Source organism: Anas acuta, chromosome 1, assembly GCF_963932015.1.
Source record: "Anas acuta chromosome 1, bAnaAcu1.1, whole genome shotgun sequence".
Classification (NCBI taxonomy): Eukaryota; Metazoa; Chordata; class Aves; order Anseriformes; family Anatidae; genus Anas; species Anas acuta.
This window is the reverse complement of record NC_088979.1, coordinates 53,054,320-53,074,967: the sequence shown is the minus strand read 5'-3', so window position 1 is coordinate 53,074,967 and position 20,648 is coordinate 53,054,320. Positions and strand designations below refer to the sequence as shown.

At 45.0% G+C, this 20,648-nt stretch overlaps 1 protein-coding gene across 1 annotated transcript in view; it reads left to right on the top strand.

Moving 5' to 3' along the window:
- Positions 1-18,724: 18,724 nt before the first annotated feature.
- SOX21 (SRY-box transcription factor 21) overlaps positions 18,725-20,648 on the top strand; it is a 3,164-nt gene continuing 1,240 nt past the window's right edge. The window contains exon 1 of the mRNA XM_068677058.1: positions 18,725-20,648. This exon is cut by the window's right edge and continues 1,240 nt beyond it. Coding sequence (XP_068533159.1) covers positions 19,749-20,591 — 843 coding nt within the window. The 5' untranslated portion in view covers positions 18,725-19,748 and the 3' untranslated portion in view covers positions 20,592-20,648.

Genomic DNA, 20,648 nt, shown 5'->3' with positions numbered 1-20,648 from the left:
ATGCAAAGCAATCACCTGGCCTGGTGGAGATCCACACAACTGCCATTATCCAGAAGAGCAAGACTTGGGATTTCATGTTTTCCTGGTGCCCTACAAAGACTTAACAGTCACTAATTGCATGCAGAAGCTGTGGTCTACCTCTAAGACACTCTGTGACTTCGGCCACAGTGGAGATATTGCTCTCATAGGAGACGTTTTGTTTCTGTCCTCTTCCCTCCTGTCACCTCCTGCTTTGCTCCCCACAGCCAACTTCTGCCTCTCCTGTTTTTGTTCTTTGACCCTATGTGAGGTAACATTTTCTGAGGCTTCTTTTAATGCAGCAATATTTTTAGGGGTTCAGGCCATATGAGGAGGGGGTTTACACAAATTAAAATTTGAACTGGGATTAAAACTAACACAATAGAACTGGGAGAATAATAATTTTAATTATGCTGGCAGCTCTGAAAACCTGGAGAAAAAATCATTTGACTCAAAGCAAAATGTTTCATGCAGTTTTCAGTTTTTATTTGCACTTAGATTTTAATTAAAATACAGATTTGAAAACATCTTCTTAGAAAGTGCTAAGTGAAACAGTCATTTTAACAAATGGGTTTAGTCTTTTTAACTGAAAAAAAGCTTACTGGGAAAAGAAATCCTTGTAGTATTGTGAAGAATGCCAGTTGACTTGAATCTGTGTTTTTGGTGAAATGAAGCTGCTGTTGGTTTTTTGCCCATGTTTATTAATCAGTCCTTACAGAACTAAATGAATATGCTTTATCTTCACAGTTTATACTGATGAAACTAAACAGAAGGATCTAAGCAGTGTTTCTTGCCGAAGAGAGGACAGTTTTCAAGCAAGGACTACATTTCAAGAAACCTTAGGGCTCTGACGGCTGGTTTCTGTGGCATTTTGCAGTGGTTGCTGTGGGCGTTAGCAGTGCCAGCAGTCTGTCCATGCCTCTGCTTGTGGTTTCCATCCACAAAACAGGAGCTGTAAGGAACTCCGTTTCAGCTTGATATAGCACGACGAGCATCCATCAGCTACAGTTTAAGTTAACGCATGCAAGTTCACTTCAGCAGTCCTTGCTGTGTGCAGGTAACTCCTGGCAGAGAAGGAGGGCAGGCTTGGAAGAGCTGCTACTGTTTCATTGCCCTAGCAGCCAGAGTTCCTCTGCTAGTGCCCTTGTCTTTCAAACCACGCTTCTTTATCTCTTCATGATCAAGGACTGCATTGAATTTTCCAGGACTGAGTACTGCTGTGCCACAATAAATAAATAAATTTAATTTAATTTAAAAAGCAAAGCTGATTCCACCACTTATGAAAGTTACTTATGTAAATCGAACCTCAAGAACTGTCCCTTCAAAACTCAGCTTCCTGAAGCTTATGAAGTAAAAATTGGAGCCAGATACTCTCAACAGAGCAAAACAAATCAGAGATGGTCAAGAATTTCCCCAAGTACAGAAGACATTTCTAGCTGAGTAATGCTTGCTGAGCTCATCCCTGATCTGCACTGTTTTTGTGGCACAGGGAGCCTATGGAGCAGGACAGAGCCAGAGCTTTCACTCTGGTTATGCTCAGCCAGTGGTCCCTCAGGGGCTGTAGCGAAATGTCATGAAACAGAGCAACTTCTGGGCTGTTCCAGCCTGATCTGGCCATCCAGGGACACAGCTCAGACCTGGGAAGGAATAATTATCCTCTCCAAACTGACCCTTTTCCTCCCTGCTCCCCTTTCTTGCAGGTACAGCAAAGGGTCTCAGCCTTCCACTTGAAAGGCCGCCAGACAAAGGGATTTAGCCACGTGTTGCAAGTACGTGTGCGTGTGTGTATAATTCCTATTGGGCACTATTAATGTATATTATACTAATTAAGTGTAACAGATATTTCCCAAGACCTCTCTAAGGATCTTTGGGATAACATACATAATGAAGGTCTGTATTACTTCTGTAGTGCCTAGATTATTCTAACCTACTGACTGTCATTAGGAGAAAATAAACTCTGCAGTCAATGCATGCATGTCAAAATTAATGCAAAGCATTTTTCCCCCATATATTAGCAGATACTTTTCTGTCGGTTAATCAAAACCTGTGATTTGAACCAAGTGTTTTCTGCACCTGTGTTCCATCAAGTCTGCATTTGATGTATTTGGATTTGAATGGGAAAAAGTATGCAAGATGCTTACCTGTCTTAGTAAGATATATTCATGGATGTGAACTTTTGTGTAAAATAGAGTTCTCTTATATCACCCTGACCAACTAATATTGTTGCCAGAATCTGAAGATGTGAAGAATCCATATGTAAAAATAATGTTTGTACCATAGGCAGGTGGAAAAGCAGAAAAAGGATATTTAATGAGATGAAACAAAAATAAAGATGCATTATACCAAATTTTAAATAAACAAATTGATGATGCACAGGCTGAAAAAATACACCTCCAATTCAATATAAGCAATGTAGGTTAAAATACTGTATTTATATAGCCCTTTTTGTATATGTTTCTATATAGTATTATATTTCATACATACATTTACCTGTGTAAATCCTGTTTGCATACTTTTGTGTGAGTGCATTCTTGTGTGTATTACAAATTGTTAAAATTATGTTCTCTAACAATAATCTACCTGCTTCAGTGGCTTGATATGGCTGTGATAGGAAGAAGAAACAATTCTTTTATATATATATACATAAGAAGCGTGCACGTCCTGATCTTATTCCTCTTTCCTGCCGAACAAGTTTAGACCCCTCACATTGCAGTGCTGATCCACATAGTCCTACTTGCAAAGAAACTGCTGATGCTCTAAGCAGACAGCAATATCATTTTAGGTCTCAGCTCTATAAATATTTGGGTTCAGGACCATAGCATGGTGTATGCTTGCCCAGAGGAAAAAGTAAGAAAAATGGAGCACTTTATTAAAGACCACAAGCAATGTGGTGTAGGCAGTTTGACCCAGCCTATACTCCAAGCCAGTTCTGCAATGTCAGAAGACAGAAGTGGGAAAGTTTCCTATTTGCAGTAGCCTTCTCTGGAACAAGTGGGTTATGTGCTGTTCCAGGAGTTAGGATGGTTTGAAGCACCACACATACATGAGCCCCATGCCATTTCGAGTATAGCGTGGCTGCCAAATTTAGATCTTCTCTAAGTTGCAGAACAAGAACATCTTCTTATTTCTACATTTCTGGCCCAGTTAAAGTGGAAGGATTTCACATTCAAGTTGTGCTGTGTTCACACCCCAACCTGTAATCAAAAGCCTGAATGCTGAAAAAAGGCACAGAACAAAAATCCTCCACAGCTGCCAAATGTTTAAACAGAAGAGCAGTTCCAACAATGTATTTTTTAAATGTTTCATAGAAGTGAATTTAAAAAAAAAATACAAAATGTTATTCATTACTGCCTGGAGTAAGATTTCATGGTGTGTTATTATATTCTGAAGTAGTTACCACGTTGTTACTGATACGGCTTGGTGAAACAGCACTCCAGCCTTGATTCACTGTGCTTAGGTAACCGAGCAGTGAGTGGAAACCTGCAAGTCCCCTATTCAGTTTGGTAAACACGGGCTTGTCTGTCACTTCTCATTGTTCCTCTTCAAAGTACAGTCGCCACCTTATCTGGCAACAGCTTTCTTTGAGAGTGCTGCTCATGTGAAATAATCTTTCACCACTGAGGCCAGCATTTCCCTAATACAAGAAGAAACATTTATCTTGCTGTTAATGGTTAATTAATTTTGAAAATGTATATTACAACACAATAATAATAAAAAAAAAGCCAGGCTGGACAATGGAGCAAAATGTCCCTTCCTCAAATTGACTCCTATTTAGTTCTTCCAATGTCATCCAAAACACAGATAACTTTTCTTTCATGAATTGTTCTCCTGAATGATTTATACATGTTGTGTTATCTGAGGCCCTTTCCAGATCCCCTTGTGGTTTCAGCCAGCCATCAGCTGCATAATTGTTAATTTTAACACTATAAAAGGTTCTGATGCTGAGGAGATAAAGCGTTGGAGGAAGAATTAATTGAAATGTATCTTCCAATCACACTGGTTCCCTACTTCCAGTTTCACAAAAATTATACATTGGATTTGAGGTTAAAATAAATTTACATTTGTGCTACCCATAAAGCTTTCAGACTAGTAGAAAATAGATAAGTTAATTGTTTCTAAAACCCATAAAGGGTTTACCCTGAGAATAATTCAGGGCAGTCTCCTGTTCATAGCCCACAGCACCGTGAGCAGCCACATAGAGGATTCTTCCCAAGCTGCTGCAGACATAATTGGTCAGGAGATATGTGACAGGAGGCTTTCACAACAGCAGGTGATAGACTGACAGAAAAGGAGCTCAAGCTCCACCAATATTTAATCTGGATATTAAACACTCTATGCTTCCTAGAGCTACTAATATTTATTTTTTTCTCAAATGTCAAATGTTTACTCTCTGCCTGTATGCTTCAAGTGAAGTATTATGAGGTAAAGCTACTAGATTTTGACTCTTTAGCTTGTGTTTGTATTATAAAAATATAAATATACACAAAACATAAAAAATTAGTTTTATAGGGCTATTTGGAGGAACAGAGTTGGGGCAAATGAATTCAGAAATCATGGGACTTGTATTTAATTCATGATTAGATGAATGTAAACGGCCATCCTGATGTAATTGACTAACCTCAAATAGCCTACGAATATCAGTTATATTCCTGTTAAGCCTTTGTTTGAACACAGTCACTATTAAACAAATGTCTTTTGCCTGATTCTTTAGATGGGGTTTCACCGCATGCTGTATATGTTTTCTGGGTGCAGGGGAGAGTAAAAAGAGGCAGCAAAGTGTAACGTTTACTTCTTCATTCTCCGTTCACATAGGGTGGGATGCTGTATCAGCATCGACTTTTCACCTCTGAAAACCTGAGTTTAGAGCCTACGTAGTGAAAAAAACGGCGCTTTCATCACAGGATTCAGCAGATGTTTGTCCACACAATACAGACACCACATTTCTGCCATAAGGAGACACAGTATAAAAACAGAAACAAACTGAGATGAAGGGGGACCGGGAGAAGCTGGGAGGAAAGCTTGCACAGCACCTGCCCACACTCTACTTGGATTTAGTCCATTTCATGAGTCCTACTTTCATGAATACCAAATTCAACAAACACAGTGTAAGAAAGGAGCAGTATTAGAATCTGCTTTATGTTGAGATGCATTATCACTTGAATAACATTCTATTGCTTAGCAAAATACTCAGTATTTTCCATCTCTATTAGACCTCTCCCAGAAAATAATAGCATGTTTGTTTTTTCAAGTCCCACAGCAAATGCAAGGATTATACATCTATAATTTTAGGACACAAAGGCACAGAGCCCCAAAGCAAACAAAGATGCCAACTGTGCTGAGAACATACTCAGATATTACACAGCATATTGTAGTAAGAACATAAGAGCGTCATCAAAAGCTCTCCTCAGCAAAGCTCAAGTACGGCATATGGGACCAGAAATGGGCAAAGTTTAGTCATTATGATTTGTGGAAAATAATTCCCATCTCTCAAAAATCCATGTCTTTAATTGCATTTTCTGTATAAGCTGAATGTAGGTAGGTAGAACTGCAGGCAGAATTACATTGCAGCAACAGAGCACCAGTGATTTTCTAAGCCTGGGATACTGGGTATTTAATTTTGCTTTTAAATCCATACTGTCGTGGGCACTTACGCACACAATAGAAAAGGAGATATGTCCCAATCAGTTTATAAGATACTATGAAGAAAATGCATAACAGAGCAACTAGATATATAAATAGAATAATACAAAGAAACCTAATCTACTGCAAAGCTATAGTTCAATCTTTCTGCAACACAAGTGCAAAGCTAAACTGCCTTATGAATAACACAAGAATACTTATATCCAGAACTATATAACCTGTCAGATCAAAAACCTTGAACTATTGTTTATCGTCATTATTTCATTTTATGAAAGAAAAAAGGAAAAAAACTAAAGACTATATCCAGAAATAAGCATTAGTAAATTGTAATGTTGTATTGAGTACATCTGATAAATGACAAAGTTTATTATGTGTTCTGTCTTTTCCCCCTTCCTTTCTCCCCCTTCCTTATCCTCCTCCTCCCCCCCTCCCTTTTTTTTCTTCTTCTCTGTGTTTATATATCCATGTTAGACATGGACAGAAATGAATATTGAACATGGGAGGTAAATTCCACCCTAGCTTACATCTTGTGCAATTCTACTGATTTCAGGTCAGTAGGAATTCATCTTGTACCTTTTGACCTGAACATGTAATTGAAGTTCAGGGTCTTGTGAGTTTTTGTTTTGTTTTGTTTCCAAAAGAGTAATTTCAAATGGAATCAGATCTCTCTGATAAAACATTTTTTATTACAAAGACTTTATGAAGTCACATTTCCCTGAGTACAGGAAGATTCAAGTATTCAACTCAAAGACTTTCTTTCCAGTCTTTTCTAATGGTCCCAGTCTTCATATTTTGCTCAGGCTTTATCTCATTTCTCTGTTTTTATTCTTGTGGGGCTTTTCTTTCTCTCTTCCACACACACATGAGTACACATCCTCCTCCATTAAAAACAATAGTCAGCCAACCCCCTCTCCTACACTATCCAGCCTATGCAGCCTGTGTACGTATCTTGGTTTTGAACAGTAATGTATGCTTTTGTTTGGGGTGGAGGTCGCTATTATTTCATAAAGAAGCTTAACTGTTTCTTACAGCTGCCTTAAAAGAAGGTAGTGGTTACACCCATAGCTTCAATGACATTTCACCCAAGCCACAACACAAAGAATGCAACTCAGGATAGAGTACAGTCTGAGATGTGAAAGACAAATGATTACAGCCAAAGATGTAGAACGAGTATTTTTACATAATTGACATAGTACATGACAATTAGCTTGAAGAACTAAACATCATTCAATATAAATAAAGACCATCGTCTGCAAGCAGTAATAGCTTTGGAGTTTTGGAGATCATGGATAGAAATGTTACTTGACTGTATGCTCTGTCTCTCTGGGATAGCTGGTTGAGGACTCTGCCTCAGTCACTGCCCATTGCTCCATGCCTTGTGAAAGACCCATACACTGAGACAATAAATGCATTGAGCCACACCTAAAAGAACTAGGAAAAACAGCAATAACTTCAATCCAGAATAAATAGGTGTGTTTTGTCTAACTGTGGATGGTCAAGAAAAGTGTTACGAATGATCTGAGGCTGTAGTATTAATGCACATAAATTACAGTGCATTAAAGCCTCACGTGGATGCCCTCATTTAGTACTGAAACAGCCTTCTCCAGAAGAAACTCCTGTACAGTTTCACATTGAAGTTTAAGGATTAAGCAGCAGTGAAACCAAGTCATTTCAATTCTAAATTGAAATTTAAATTCTAAATAGGAGCATCTGTGTGCAAATTTTAGAAACTGCAACTTTGTTTACTTACATTATCTTAATGTCCAACATGAACACTTGGCTATGTTTTGGCTTTGTTTGTTTGTTTTCTTTCTTTCCCCCCCCTTTTTTTTTTCTAATTTGTTGGAAGTCTGCATTCAAGATCAAAGTGATTTCTTCATGGACACAAATATGTATTATGGACAGGTTTATCTTGTTGAGGTGGAGAACCTATTTTAATAGTGTGTCCTTGAATGCTAATGGTTCCAGTTCGGTTTTAGGTGCTGCTGATAAAGATTGTAATACGGCTTACATATCTGTGCTTCTTAAACGTGTTACCATTTTTATCAAGGCGAATGATCTTGGAGCACTATTTGTGGTTTCATCAATGTTAGAGACAATGAGACAAATTGTTGACTAAGATAAACAAATGTGGTGCCAGGGATTTCTGCGCAGAAATTCACCAGCTCAGTAAGGATCTGGTCCAATGTTCAAACATGTAGGCTATTAATGAAATACTCAATCATTAAGATATATGAAATATAGCAATTTCCTGTAACAGGTTTCAATGCTGTGGATAAGTGTGCTCCTCTCTGTTGGGTTTCTTCAGTTCTGGTAAGGTGTCTCATTGAGTTAGGAGGAGCCGGAAACTCAGGAATCCTCATGCATCAGAGGACTTTGAAGAGCCTGAGCTCATGGGGAGAAAGGTGTAGGAAGCCAAGTATCACGAGATTGGGTGTGCCTACAGCAGGACCACAAGCTTGGAGCCTTGATCTGTCCGTGAGGAAGGTGAAGGATATTAGGAGAGCTTCACCCCCTGCTCCATCTACTCCTGCACATGTCTGTTCTCCAAACTGACCTGTCACCGATCTTCTGAGCTAGGGCCCTCACCAGTGCAAGGAGAGAGGGAAGGAAATCTCTCGGGACCTTTTACCTGTGCCACCGCTGCCCCTGCTGGCTGGCTATACTACTGCAGTAGAAACTGCCCTGCCAGTCTGCTGGGTGACAGGGACTCTAGTTAGGGTTGGAACGAAGGTGGAGGTAATATGTATATTTTCCTTCATTTCTGGAGGTAAGCCACAAGTTTTAGGCTCAATTTCCACAGGCACTGTTCATGTTTCATTCCAGCTTTACCCTCTAATAGGGTAAATGTGGTGCCTTCCTTGTTTGAATGTCAGTGCTTGTCACACAGGAGGAGGTGTCATGAGTAGCTTATGCTCATTTCAGACTGTGCCACCACTGAAATGGAAAGTCCCATATTCATCTTTGACTTCGTCTTTCCACCACCTCTCATAGAGCAGCACTAGCAACTGAATGGGTGTTTGTGTGGCTGCTAAAAACTACTGTCTGCTTTCTTTTCTGGATGGTTATTTTTTAGCTGGATCAACTGGCTGATCTGACTGGACTTTCGGTTTCTATCAGTACTGTTGTATCTGGCCTCTGATTTTCCTTTTGGAAGGAAGTTAGAAACACTTGCACTGACCGGATGGCATTGCAGTGTGTTCAACATGCGCTGTCCCTATGTTCTGTCGGAAACATCACTGGTGCAGAGTGTGGACATCCAGTTAAAAAAGGGGCTTGTGCGGAGTGCTTGGATGTTCGGGGCAGCAGTGGACTCAGTCCTAGGCTTCAGTAGGAAATACTCAATTTAACAGGTGCATTAGGTGGAATTGTTCCTGGTTAATGCAGGGACAGCTGCTCTCTTTGTATTGAAGAGCTCTAGTAAGACACTATCTAAAAAATACTACGGGTAGGTTGGAGGCAGGCCTATTCAGAGAGGCATACTCATGGATACAGCTTAAATATTCACTTTGATATTTACTTCCCCTCCGACCTGCCAAAACTGAGATTTGTTGGTCCTTGCATAACATGGCAAGGCTTGTTTTTGCAGGCTTTTTCAGAATGCAAAGAAAGAATGATAGAGCAGCAGAGCGGAAAAGTCCTGGTTGGGGGTGGAAGGGAGTGTGGGGGGTTGAGTTTAGACGTGGAAGGTGACAAAACTCCAGCTCTGATGTTTTGTCCAATCTGTGAAGTTTGTCCAGTCAGCCACAGCCTTGGACAGGCTCTCTGTTTGAATGAGACCAATTTAAATAAATAATCATTAAAGAACAACAATCACCTGAGCCCTGATTCCCAACCAATACAGAAATGAGTTTGTTATCTACACAGAACTATCTGGTTAGGTTGTTTGTGTCAGCTGAATATAATACCTGGCAAGTTCACACCCAGCTATTTACATCTGTATGTTATGATCCAGGAGCAAGTAAACTACAGAGGAATCATACTTACATTAACTGTGCTTAGCTTCCTCAACAGAAAAAAACAGGGAAACAAAATACTGAGAAAAGAGAAGAAACATTTTCTTCTATAATTTTATCTCTATATACCCTTACAGATAATGTACACATTGAATTATTTCTGATTTCTTGTTAGAATAATCACATGCCCACAAATACACAAAGCATGAAGTTTCAGCGCATTTTGTATTGTTAGACTTCCCATATCCCAGATTCCCCATCGTGTTCAGTCCTGTGTAGATAGTTACAGTAATGATCTTTTATTAACTTGGCTGGAGTAACTGCCATGACTCTCAATAATGACATTAGTGTTTAGGTATTTGTATGTCTAAGCACTTACATAAGTAATCATATCACAATGTCAACTTATTGTACTTATTATTTTGCAAATGTTACAACCGCCACCTCCTGTTAAACACAAAAAGGCAAAGGAGAAAAAAAAAAAAAAAGAAAGAAAGAAAGAAAGAAAGAAAAAGGAAAACGTCAGAATGCCTGAAGGAATCCTGCCGGTTTTAATTTATTGTTTTGTCTTAAACTCTATGTGCTCTGAGCCAAAATAAACTAATTGCATCTACACTTTGAGGTAAAACTCCCGTGTTAAACTCATCTCTGCCTCTAAGAAAATCAAAACATCTATAAGCATATGAGTGTTCGAAGGGATAGTACTAACACGTACGGGAGACAAAGAGAAAGGGATCTGTTCTTCTGAAGGGAAAGGATTATGTGCTTTCAGTCTTTCCTGCAATAGAAGGAACTGAAAGTTCAACAGGCTCCTTATCTTTAAGATAACCAGTCGTGCCACTAAACAGAGCGAGAGATAAGCAAAGAATAGGTGACTGGCAACAAAGTGGTTTAATGAACTGGCCTTTTGCCTAAGAAGACCTGAACTCAACAGTGGTGTCAAAAAATCTGGTTTGACCATTTTAATTTACTGCCTGCCTCCAATGAACCCAGGAGTCAGGTTGGGAGAGCCCATGTGTTTTGGAGGTCTTTGAATTAAGTCTTCAGAGAATAAAGCATGTTTTGTATATGTGCTCTGACTAAGACCATTGTCTGTTACAGTAAACAAGTGAACTGTTTTCTGTTTTCTATCTACCTTACTTTTTCTATCTATTTTTTTACACTGGTAAAACTGAACATATTGGTTTTACTTTCCAGTCATGCACATAAAACTTAAGAAAAAAAACATCGTGATCCTGTTCCAGAAATTCCTAACGTTAATGCTGATGCAGATCATATAGGAGGCACGAAGGTGCTTTACCTGTCCATGTAATGACCGGCAGAAAAGAAGGACACCAGTTTCACATTTTCCATGAGTCAACAGGAACATTTCCATTAATTTTAGTAGGCTGGGCTCATACCTTGTGTTCATGTTTTCACAAACTATGTTTTAAAGTATGGCTCCACTGACAGATAAGAGCTTTACTGCTATTTTCAACAGATTTCAGTTGAAGCAAGTGAAAGTACATGTTGTTTTGTTGGTCAAACACAGTTACTGCTGTTGTTTTACTGTACAACACATTAGCACATCTCACAGACACATTTGCAGCATATTTTAATAATATGATTACAGCAATAGAAAAAGCATTCATTAATCCATTTTTCTGGCATCTACATCTTCAGCACTTAAAAAATAGAGTACTTATGCTAAAAAAAAAAAAAAAAAAAAAAAAAAAGGTGTGTGAAAATAAAAGGTAGTACACTTTGTGGCTAAGATGTGATTTTCGTCCTTCTGTGTGCTACGGAATAGCTATCAGAGTCCTGATAATTCAGCAAAAGACCATGGCTAGGCTATCCAGAAGTTTTCATTTTAGCATCATGTCCAGCTGTTCTCTGCTACAGTAAGCTCAAATCCCTGTGAGCTAAACTAGACCATAAATTCATAGCACATCATCTACTCCATTGTAACTGCCTATCACCCCTTGTTCTTAACTTACAGTGTGTGAGGTGGCTTGTACTTTTTTCCTCTGAAGGATGAATTCTAGTTATTTTCTTTCCTTTCTCCTGTGTTTACCATAGGGTAAGAGCATGCACATAGGCACTTAACACTGAGAAGCTACGTGGTTGCCTACTTGTTTACTTCAAGCCGGGTACCAGAATGACTGAGTTCCATTTGCAAAATGGAGTACATGCCCAGATAAATCCAAGAAAATTGAACTTCATATAGTCTTTGTTATAACCATTGTTTAACCATCCTGCTTAGAAAACACTCGAAAGCATTAAAAAAATGGAGGGGGTGAACAAGAAAGAACGCAAATCTCTGTTTCTATCATAAAGCATAAATGTGCTTTGGAACTATTCCATTCAGAGTATACAGATATTTTCAAGGAATTCAAGGCATAAAATCCCAATTAATCTCCTTGAGGGAACTAAAATAAATGGAAATATGGCACCCTCATACTTTAAAAGATCTGTGCTTCATTCTTTTTTAGGTCTTTTAGAATACACACATCTGAATCATTTACTTTCTGGGCAAATGAGAATTTCTGGCATGACCTTCTTTGTATTCTATAAACAGCTTTTCATGAAATGTAAGAAAAATATGACAAGGGAACTGAGAACCAAAGGAACTCCTTCTGGAAATTTTGATTTATTTTTTTTCCCCACTGGACTGAAAAGGTGTCACTGAGAACACTGCAGAAGCCTGTGAGAATTTAGAATTGTATTGCTTAAATTATGTTCTGCTCTCTGTTAATCTTTCTACAGAATCAATAAGAAAAGTCAGATTTTCAGGATGAAACACTAATGAATCTTTTATCTTTTACAACACTAATAATAACCATCCCTGCATGGGACAATATTATGGAAGAAAATGAAGGGTCCATAAATATTAGAAATTTCCTTGTAAAAACACCCTAAATAAATTTTATACACCTAGGGCTAATTTTGTCACTGACTTGTTACACCATTGACAAATTTTTGCCAATACTATCTAAAAATGATGGCCCTTACTTTTTTCATGCTGCGAAGCATAATGCAATTCAAATAACTTACACAGAAATTTTAATATATATGATATACAGTAATTTATAAAATTGAATATTATAATTATAGATCTAGGGAAAGCAGTTGGAAGAGAAAATAAGGTTGAAATGATGCATAAAATGTATTTTCAGCAGAGATTTAAAACAAAATAGAAAGGTGATAAAGTTAAAATAATAGCAAAGTTGTTTTGGGAACAAGACTTCTCACAGATAATGAAAAGATTATGCTAAGAAGACAGAGGAGACAAGTGCCAAATAAACAAAGGGGACCAGAAAGGAAAAAAAAAAACAATTCTTCAGCATGTCTATGGAAGACGTACGTTTTGTCTGGGTACTGAGATGAATTTTCGTCACCAGATATTTCAAAATCATAGCTGATGGGGTTGTGCTTCTCCGTAAGGAAGAAGATGCCGCTTAGCCCGTGTCAGCCCCCAGAGCAGGATGTCCACCTGCTGCACTACGAGGAGATGATGGCATACAGGAGCATTTCAGGCAGTGTGGTGGCAGTGGTGCTGGTCACATGCATGGGTAGGAGAGGAAGAGTGAAGATGTGGGCTGTGAACTGGCAGAACATCTGGATCCTGAGCAGCAAAAAGGAAAATGGATCCCAAGAAGAAACAAGCCAAACTTCAGTTTGATTCTGCCCATGTCATTGACTTGTACAAAGCCAGGCAGGAAAACTCCTGTTCTAAGGCATGGCCAACCTTGCCAAATTAGTCTAACCTGTTCTTAAAATCCCTCCATATTCCCACAGCCTCCCCAGGCAAGGGGAGGCTCCACATATCTATCCTCACTGTTCGCAGATTATTTTTTCTAGCGTTTAACTTGAATTCACATCTTAAGGTGAATTACCTGTTGCCTAGGCCCAGAAACACACAGGGCAATTCAATCTCCTCATCACTGCAATTACCTTTAAATCCCTCCAAGACCATTTTGTCTCCTAAGTCATCTCTTATTCAGTTTAAGTAACAATGCTGCTTTCAACCCTTTCTTATAAATCACATTTTTCAGACCTCTAAACAGTCTTCCTGCATTATGTTCCATGACTCTATGTCTTTTGTGAAGTCCAGTACCAGACAAAATACTCCAACATTTACAATGCTGCAGAGACTATCCTTTCCTGGCAAAAGAGTTCAGTGTTGTGTGGCTATTATTAATATTCTTACGGATGTTTTTATTAATCAGTTTTCTTATGATATGATTACACCCACCTGTCAAGCACTAATCGGAACAAGTTATTCAAAATAATAGATTACTGATATAAAAGAGAGAGAAAAAAAATCCAGATTTGGTTATAAAGAAAAAATGTATGGCAATTATTATTATTGAAACTATTATAAATACACTTAAGTGACAAAAAAAAAATAAATAGCCAATGTTTATCACAATAAAAGTTAACTATTCAACTCACCTGAGAATACTTGATAGTCTAAGTTCAATCTCCATGACAATGGAAGCCATTACACATCCTGCTGTAGACTATTAAAAGTGTTGTGAAAATAGTGCAAAGTTTAGCAGAATCTTAAAGGCTGAGGTAAGGATGGGGGACAGGCAACCAAGAATTCTTCAATTCACATTTTTTGACTTCCTATGCCTACAGGTACTCACAGAGCAACCACAAAGTGGAGGGGCTCCTTTCCCAGCAGCATGCTCATGGGAAGCAGAAGCATCCTGTCACTTCCCTCAGTTAGAAAAGCTCATCCCCAAAGCACCTAAAATAAATGATATAAAAAGCTGTCAGCTGTCTGAATCAAGAGCACTAAATAACACTGATTTTATACCATCTGGGATGCTGGCTGAACTAGACTCAGAGCACAGTCTCATTGACAGTTGAGGAGCATCTTCCAGTTCAGTCTCACCTGCTCCTCCATGGAAATCAAATGTCAGTGAGTGAGAAGCTTTGCTTGGAAAGCTGTTGCACTGTTGATCTGAACTAAAATACAGATACAGGTGCTAATGTGGGTGTGGGGTGTATGCATGGGCTTCCTCTGCCATTTGGTCACTAGAAGTAACTCATGACCAATAGCTTTGACCTTTCCCGAGTGACTTGGTATTGTGATTCCTCATCGCTGAACAGAGCCCAGAAAATGGCCAGTCTTACAAATCGATAAGCAAGACACTGTTCATAAAGAAGAAAAGACTGTGAATTTATGTCCAAGAAGGGACATAAATTCCTTCTGTTAAGGGTCTCTTTTCATTAGTTGTTTGTAGTCAACTAAAAAGTCATTATAATGAAACAGCAAAGACTTATGCTCAGCTTTTCTTCAGAGAGGAATGGCCCAAAAATTTAACTCTGATCTTTGTTTTAGTTTCCTTGTGTGTCTTTACAGATCCTGGAGTGCTTCCCACAGGTACCCAGGCCACCATCTTATCCAGTGAAATAGAAAAGCTTGTCTTCAAAATGGCATGGATTTTTTAGGAGCTGCCTAGCACCCATGACTAATAAAACAACTTTGGGTGGTTCATAGGTATGAATCATTCCTGAACAAAAGTGGTCATTAAAATGTATTTATTCCAAGAAAAAACAAAGCAAAACAAAAAAACACCTCTATGTCTGCTGGACAGCCCTAAGAAGTGAAACAAGAAGACAAACTGATGATTGTCAGTTTACAATTTAAATTGAATTGAAATGTAAAAATCTTCAAAGATCCCTCTCCCTCTGGGAAACAAACAAACAAACAAACAAAAAAACTCTTGGTTAAAAAGCTTCATGATCTACTCAAGAACACACGATCTGATTTCTCTTTCACAGTGAGGCTTCCTTTGCAGAAGAGGCTCCTAACCATTGGATTAAAGGGCACTCTGTCCTCCCTTTTTCGCCACTCACTGGGCAACGGAAAATGTGAATGAAAGGGGCAGAAGGTGGGCGAGCAAGAGCAGCCCAGAAAGTGGGGACAGCAGTTAAGGATTCCTGATCTTTGTCCAGTGACATTTTAAGAGCCTGTGAAAGAAGCCTACAGCAGGGGAAGACTCGCCTAGGAGCAAGGCTATCCTTTGCTAACAGTGAAGTACCGAACCCCACTATAAAGTCTGGTCAAGACAGTTGCACACACACTGTTGGGTCCTTTACTCTTGGAAAAGTAATTCCTTTGAAGAAAAGCTAGAGGCAGCTGCTCACACAGAAAAACCTGCATCCCAGATAGCTGGCGGTCTCCATCTGTATCAGCTCTGATTTCAGCACCTGAGAGAAGGGAAGCTTACACTTCCTCATACTTGATGAGCTGTAGGTAGCTCCTTGTGCTCAAGTGGTATTTGGCTGCCTGTTCTGGAACATCCAAGTCTGACCAGGACCTTGCAGCAAACTTACTTTTTTTCACCTTCGAGTCCTAGGGACTTACCAGCTAGGGGTCAGGTGCTAGCATGTAACCACCCAGCTCCTGGTTTTGTTCTAAAAACATCCTTGTCTGCTGCTCTGATCGCTTTTCCCAGGCTGCGTGACCCCTGCAAAGCTAACAGGATTAAAAAGCAGGAGGGAAAAAAAAAAAAAAAAAGGAGTCAGTGAAGTACGTGAAAGTTGCTTCGATTACAAATGGAGTGCGTGCATGATAGCCAAGTTTTTCCTCGTGTCATAGTTAATCAGGACAGGCTGCGTTTTAAACATTTCCTGGTGGCTGAAAGTAGTAAGGACCCATCACCGCCAAGGTCTCTGCTCGGAACTGCCTGCGGCTGATGTGCGAGACCTGCGTCTGTCTGGTGGTGCTGCAAGAGCAGTGCCGCTGTCCTAACGCGCAGGGATCGGGTTTGCCTTAAAAATAACGGCACATGAAACCACACACACACACTCACAGCAGAACTTATCCCACCCTTACCAACACCGTAACTTTTAATTTTGAAGAAAAATTATGGGACTTCCCTAAGCTTCCAAAACTAGTAAAAACTTTGTTAATTCCCTTCTAACGTGAAATAGCAAATGCAATAAACCGATGCTTTTATTATAAAAAGTTTACTCTCCAGCTGAGCCCTCGAGTGCCAAGTTCCATCCAGAATCACACTTTCACAGCCAAATTAGAAACTATAAACTTAGAAACCAGTGTTTTATGGTAGCGTCCTTTGCCAGGCACTTCACACAAGCTCGGGCTACCAGCTGCTCTAATAATAAGTGACTCTTATTGAAAAATAATAACACCGAGCTTCTGAAAACGCTGCTTAGATGAATGAATTTTGTGTATCGGGCACGATAAGGGGATCACGGGCTAAAGAGCCCTCTCTCGCTACAGGTGTAGTCGACGTTGGAAGGGGGGGAAATGCTTGGGAGCAGGTCTTGCAAGGCTCCGTGCGAGCAGAAAAGTTAGCCCGCAGTGTGTTTAAGCTAGCAGCGCGCCTGGCAACTTTTGACAGCTGCAAGTGATGTGGAATCGGTGGCTGATACCTCCACAAAGCGAAATGTCAACTTGCGAGCCGGCGTGTGGAAACGCTTAAGTGCGCAAACAAAGCCGTGAAAACGCGCTGGGGCTCTCCAAACACGGCGCAGCGCTGGGTCTCCAGAGCCCGTGAGTCAGCTTTTCAGGCAGCCGGAATGATTAGGTGGAGATCGCTATCGGGCTAACCACTATTCTTCGCCTCCTTTTTTTATCTCCTCCACTCGCCACCCGATTATTAAGCGCCAATAAAAATCAGGAGGCGAGGAGCTTTGCTTCCTCGAAACTCGCTTGAAACTCTCGGCTTTGAATTCACAGCGCGGGGACCGGCGGTGCGGTGCCGGGCGCCCAAAACCCGAGGAACCCGAGGCTGCTCGGGCTGGGTGGCAAAAAAACAAGGGCAAACCCGGCGGGATTACCCTGTGGGGTCGGGGAGATGCCCCAAGACCCCGCAACAGGTTGAGAAAGCGCTTTGATCTCGCTCGGTGGAAGACAGCGCTGGGTGCAGGAATTTCTTGTCCAGCCTCCGTGCGCCAGCGCATCTGCTCGGGTTTTCATTCTTATTTTATTATTTTATTTTTTTTTTGCCCCCACGATGACAGAGGGAAGGATTGCGCCCTTGAGTTTGCAGGCGTCAGAAGTGACAGGTGAAAGGCAAGCGGGTCCCATCGTACACGGGCGCGCTGTCATCGTATCGATAACGCCGCGTTATCAGCGCAATTAGCACACTCGCACAACTCCACGAAGATCACAGCCGAGGCTTAAAAAAAAAAACAAGGAATAATAATAAAAAAAACGCAGATAGGGAACTGCACTCCGATAAAGCCTTGGCTCCTTGGCGGGGGGGGGACGGGCCCCCCGCAGCGCCCCGCACCCGGGCGAGAGCCGCGGCTGGCCCCGGCCGGGGCTCGGGGAGCTGAGCCCAGCCTGGCTCGGCTTATCAGGCGGAGCTGATAAGGGCAGCAGCCCTCGGTGCGAAGCTGTCGGGAGCTGATCGCCGAGGAGGCTCAGACCCCCCTCCCTCTCTCCCTCCATCCCTCCCTCCCGTAGCCGCAGGAGCTGCTGGAGGGAGCGTGCGGCCAGCGGCTAGCGGGAGGGAGGGCTGGTGGGGAAGGGAGAGCTTCAAAGGCGGCGTGGGCTTGCGAGGGGGAAAAACACGCGTGAGGGAGAGATTTTGGGGGGGTTCAGCCCGGGGAGGAGCCGCGTGGGCTGGGAAATTTGGGCACCCTCAGCGCTGGGAGGAGGGAGGTGACCAGAGGCACGCACAGGTGCGTCCCGGGGAGCATCTGCCTCGGGGGCTGGGCACGGAGCTCGGACTTGACAACTTTATTTTATTTTTATTTTTTATTTGTTACGGGCTGTCGGGGGGGGGGGCAAACCCCAAAACCCCGGCAAGGTGGATTTGGAGAGCACTGAGCGAGGGGGGCGAGCCCAGCGCTTCAGGAGGGCGCTGAGGGGCTCCGGGAAGCGCCCGGCGGGACCCCGGGGCGGGCAGGGCCCGGGGGGGGCTCCGCGGGCGGCGGGGGCTCCGCGGGCAGCCCCCGGCTGAGGGCCAGGAGCGGCCGCCGGGCACCTCACGGCGTGGGGGGGGCGCAGTGCGCAGGCGCGGGGCCGCCCCCCCGCTCCCCAACCTGCCGGGGAGCCCAGGGGGCGTGGTCAGCGCGGGGTGGCCACGCCCCCTCCCTCCAGGCCACGCCCCCTCCCGGCGCGGCGGCCCCGCCCCGACGGCGGGCACGGGGAGCGCGCGGGGCCGCGGCGGGGGGAGGAGGAGGAGGAGGAGGAGGAGGAAGGAGAGGAGGAGGAAGGACAGACAGCAGCAGGAGGAGGAGGAGGAGGAGGCGAGGAGGAGGAGGGGGCGGCGGGACCCGGCGCGGAGACCTCACCCCCGGCCCGGCTCCCCGGCCGGCGGAGAGCGCCGAGCGTTTTAATTGGGAGCCCCCCCTTCCTCCTCCTCCTCCTCCTCCTCCTCCTCCTCCTCCTCGCCCTCGCCCTGCCTCCCTCCCTCCGCCCCCCGCCGCTCCCGCCCGCCCCGCCGCCCCTCCGAGTCGGCGGCGGCCAAGAAAACCCAGAGAGACCCGGCGGCTCCCGGAGAAGGGGGAGCGCGGGCGAGCGGCGCGCCGGAGCCGCCCGCCTGAAACTTGGCGAAGTTTGCCCGGCGCCGGAGGAGGAGGAGGAGGAGGAAGAAGAAGAAGAGGAGGAGGAGGAGGAAGAGCCCGGCGGCGAGTATGAGCGAGGAGCGGGCGGCTCGCCGCGCCCCCGCGGGCGGAGCGGGGCGGCTGTGAGCGGAGCCGTCCGCGGCCCGCGCCCCCGGGGCCCCCCGCAGCGCCCGGGCCGCCGCGGAGCCGCCGTCCCGCACCGCGCCGCGCCGCCCCCCCGAGCCCCGCGGGCGGCGATGGCTCCGGGCGGGCTCTGACCGCCGCCGCCCCCCGGGAGGCCGCCGAGGGAGCGCCGTCGGGGCTCGCCGGACTCGCCCGCCCGGGCTCCGGCCGAGGACGAGCGGCGGGGAGCGGCGCCCGGCCCGGAGCCCTGACGGGGAGCCGGAGCCGCCGGCCGGCAGAGCCCCGCGCCCGGAGCGGGGCCGCCGCGGAGAGGGAGCCGAGAGCGGCTTGGGAGGAGCGGAGCGCGGCGGGGCCGAGGGAGAGGAGGAGGAGGAGGAGGCAGAGCAGCAGCAGCAGCAGCAGCAGGAGGAGGAGGAGGAGGAGGAGGTGGCCGGCGGGGGCCGCGTGGCGCCGGGGCCGCGGGGGGCCAGCACCATGTCCAAGCCGGTGGACCACGTCAAGAGACCCATGAACGCCTTCATGGTGTGGTCGCGGGCGCAGCGGCGGAAGATGGCCCAGGAGAACCCCAAGATGCACAACTCGGAGATCAGCAAGCGCCTGGGCGCCGAGTGGAAGCTGCTCACCGAGTCGGAGAAGCGGCCCTTCATCGACGAGGCCAAGCGGCTGCGGGCCATGCACATGAAGGAGCACCCCGACTACAAGTACCGGCCGCGCCGCAAGCCCAAGACGCTGCTCAAGAAGGACAAGTTCGCCTTCCCCGTGCCCTACGGGCTGGCCGGCGTGGCGGACCACGAGCACCCGCACGGGCTGAAGGCGGCCGGGCTGCACGGCGCCGGGGCCGGCGGGCTGGTGCCCGACTCGCTGCTCGCCAACCCCGAGAAGGCGGCGGCCGCCGCCGCCGCCGCCGCCGCCCGCGTCTTCTTCCCCCCGTCGGCCGCCGCCGCCGCCGCCGCGGCCGCCGCCGCCGCCGCCAGCAGCCCCTACTCCCTGCTGGACCTGGGCTCCAAAATGGCCGAGATCTCCTCGTCGTCCTCCTCGGGCTCGGCGCTGCCCTACGCCTCCTCGCTGGGCTACCCGGGCGCCGGCGGGGCGGGCGCCTTCCACGGGGCCGCCGCCGCCGCCGCCGCCGCCGCGGCCGCCGCCGGGGGGCACACGCACTCGCACCCGTCCCCCGGGAACCCGGGCTACATGATCCCCTGCAACTGCAGCGCCTGGCCCGGCCCGGGGCTGCAGCCTCCGCTCGCCTACATCCTCCTGCCGGGCATGGGCAAGCCCCAGCTGGACCCTTACCCCGCCGCCTACGCCGCGGCGCTATGACCCGCGGCCGCCTGGGCGTGCGGGGGGACCGGGGACGGGGACGGAGGGGACCGGGGG